Below are 1,158 nucleotides of genomic sequence, written 5' to 3'. Positions count from 1 at the left end.
CCCCGCGCTGAGCTTCGACGCGACGGCGAAGAGGCGACCGCAGAAGGCTGCGGGCACGGTCGCGAAGACCGACCGCAGGCCGCCGCCGCCGAAGGACAGGGGCAGCCGCAGGCGCCGGCTCGCGAGCGTGTCGCTCAAGATGCCGGGGCCGGCGGCGCCGAGCGCGAGCCGCGCGGCCTCGTCGACCGCGACGTCGAACCGCGCGTACGACGCGGCGCCGTCGGATGGGTACGCGTTGGACGCGAGGAAGTCCAGGCGCCGGGTCGAACAGTTCCGTAGGAGAGCAAAAGCGGACTGCGGGTCCACCGAGCAGAGCTTGTCGTTGATGGTTTTCGTGTAGCTGCACATCTCGGTGACTTTGGTCGCGATCGCGCCCTGCGCGAAACTCGGCGTGCCGATGGGGACGCCGCAGACGATCTTGGCCTCGAGCACCGAGACCGCGCCCTGACCCGCGTCGCGGCCCGCTGCCGTGCAATCATGGCCGAGACCAAGCAGGCGTCCCTGCAGCAGACCTACGCGCGGCACATGGCGCGGCGGCGGTCGCAGCCCGGCGGCGCGGACGCCGCGTCGGAGCGGGGCTACGACCCCCTCGACAGCGCCTTCCGCGAGGCGCGCCTCGAGGGCCGGCGCGCGGCGCGCGACCACGAGCGCGGCGAGACGACGCCGCGGCGCAAGGAGAAGGCGCGTTCGAAGCTCCGGGAGATTTTGAAGGAGCACCTCGTCGTCATGCACGGGCACGGCCTCGTCTTCGAGCACACGTTCCGGGCCGGGCCCCTCGGCTTCGGCGTCGCGGGGAGTGGCGCCCGTTCCCGGACGCGCCCGTCGTCGACGCCGCGCCGCGACGACGGCGCCGAGCGCCGTCGAACGGTCCAAAAATTGCGGAAATCCGTCGCGATCGCGCCGACCGGCGCCCGGTTTCGCGGGACCGCGCGCGCGGCCGTCGGGGTTTGGGCGGTTTCGCCGTTTTCTGGACGTTGGAGCTCGGGGGCTCGGCGTTCGTCATTTCTATAAGGTGCGCCCGCCGGGGCCACGGCTCCCGGAGCCCGTCGGGAGGGCGTCCGGGCGGAAACTCCCGCAGCGGTGCACGATTTCTAGATTGATTGAGGAACTCAGGGATCGGGCAGTGGCAAGCGCTCCTCGCCGCCGCCGCGCCGCGCG

General features: G+C 72.5%; 1 protein-coding gene across 1 annotated transcript; it reads left to right on the top strand.

Moving 5' to 3' along the window:
• Positions 1 to 477: 477 nt before the first annotated feature.
• On the top strand, positions 478 to 805 carry AURANDRAFT_69460 (expressed protein; the record flags this gene model as incomplete). The annotated part of the gene is made up of 1 exon (XM_009045230.1): positions 478 to 805. A coding segment is annotated over one exon (328 nt), but the record flags the coding sequence as incomplete, so codon positions are not given.
• Positions 806 to 1,158: the final 353 nt, after the last annotated feature.

Source organism: Aureococcus anophagefferens (assembly GCF_000186865.1).
Source record: "Aureococcus anophagefferens unplaced genomic scaffold AURANscaffold_1873, whole genome shotgun sequence".
NCBI lineage: Eukaryota > Pelagophyceae > Pelagomonadales > Pelagomonadaceae > Aureococcus > Aureococcus anophagefferens.
This window is presented reverse-complemented; position numbering and strand designations above follow the sequence as displayed.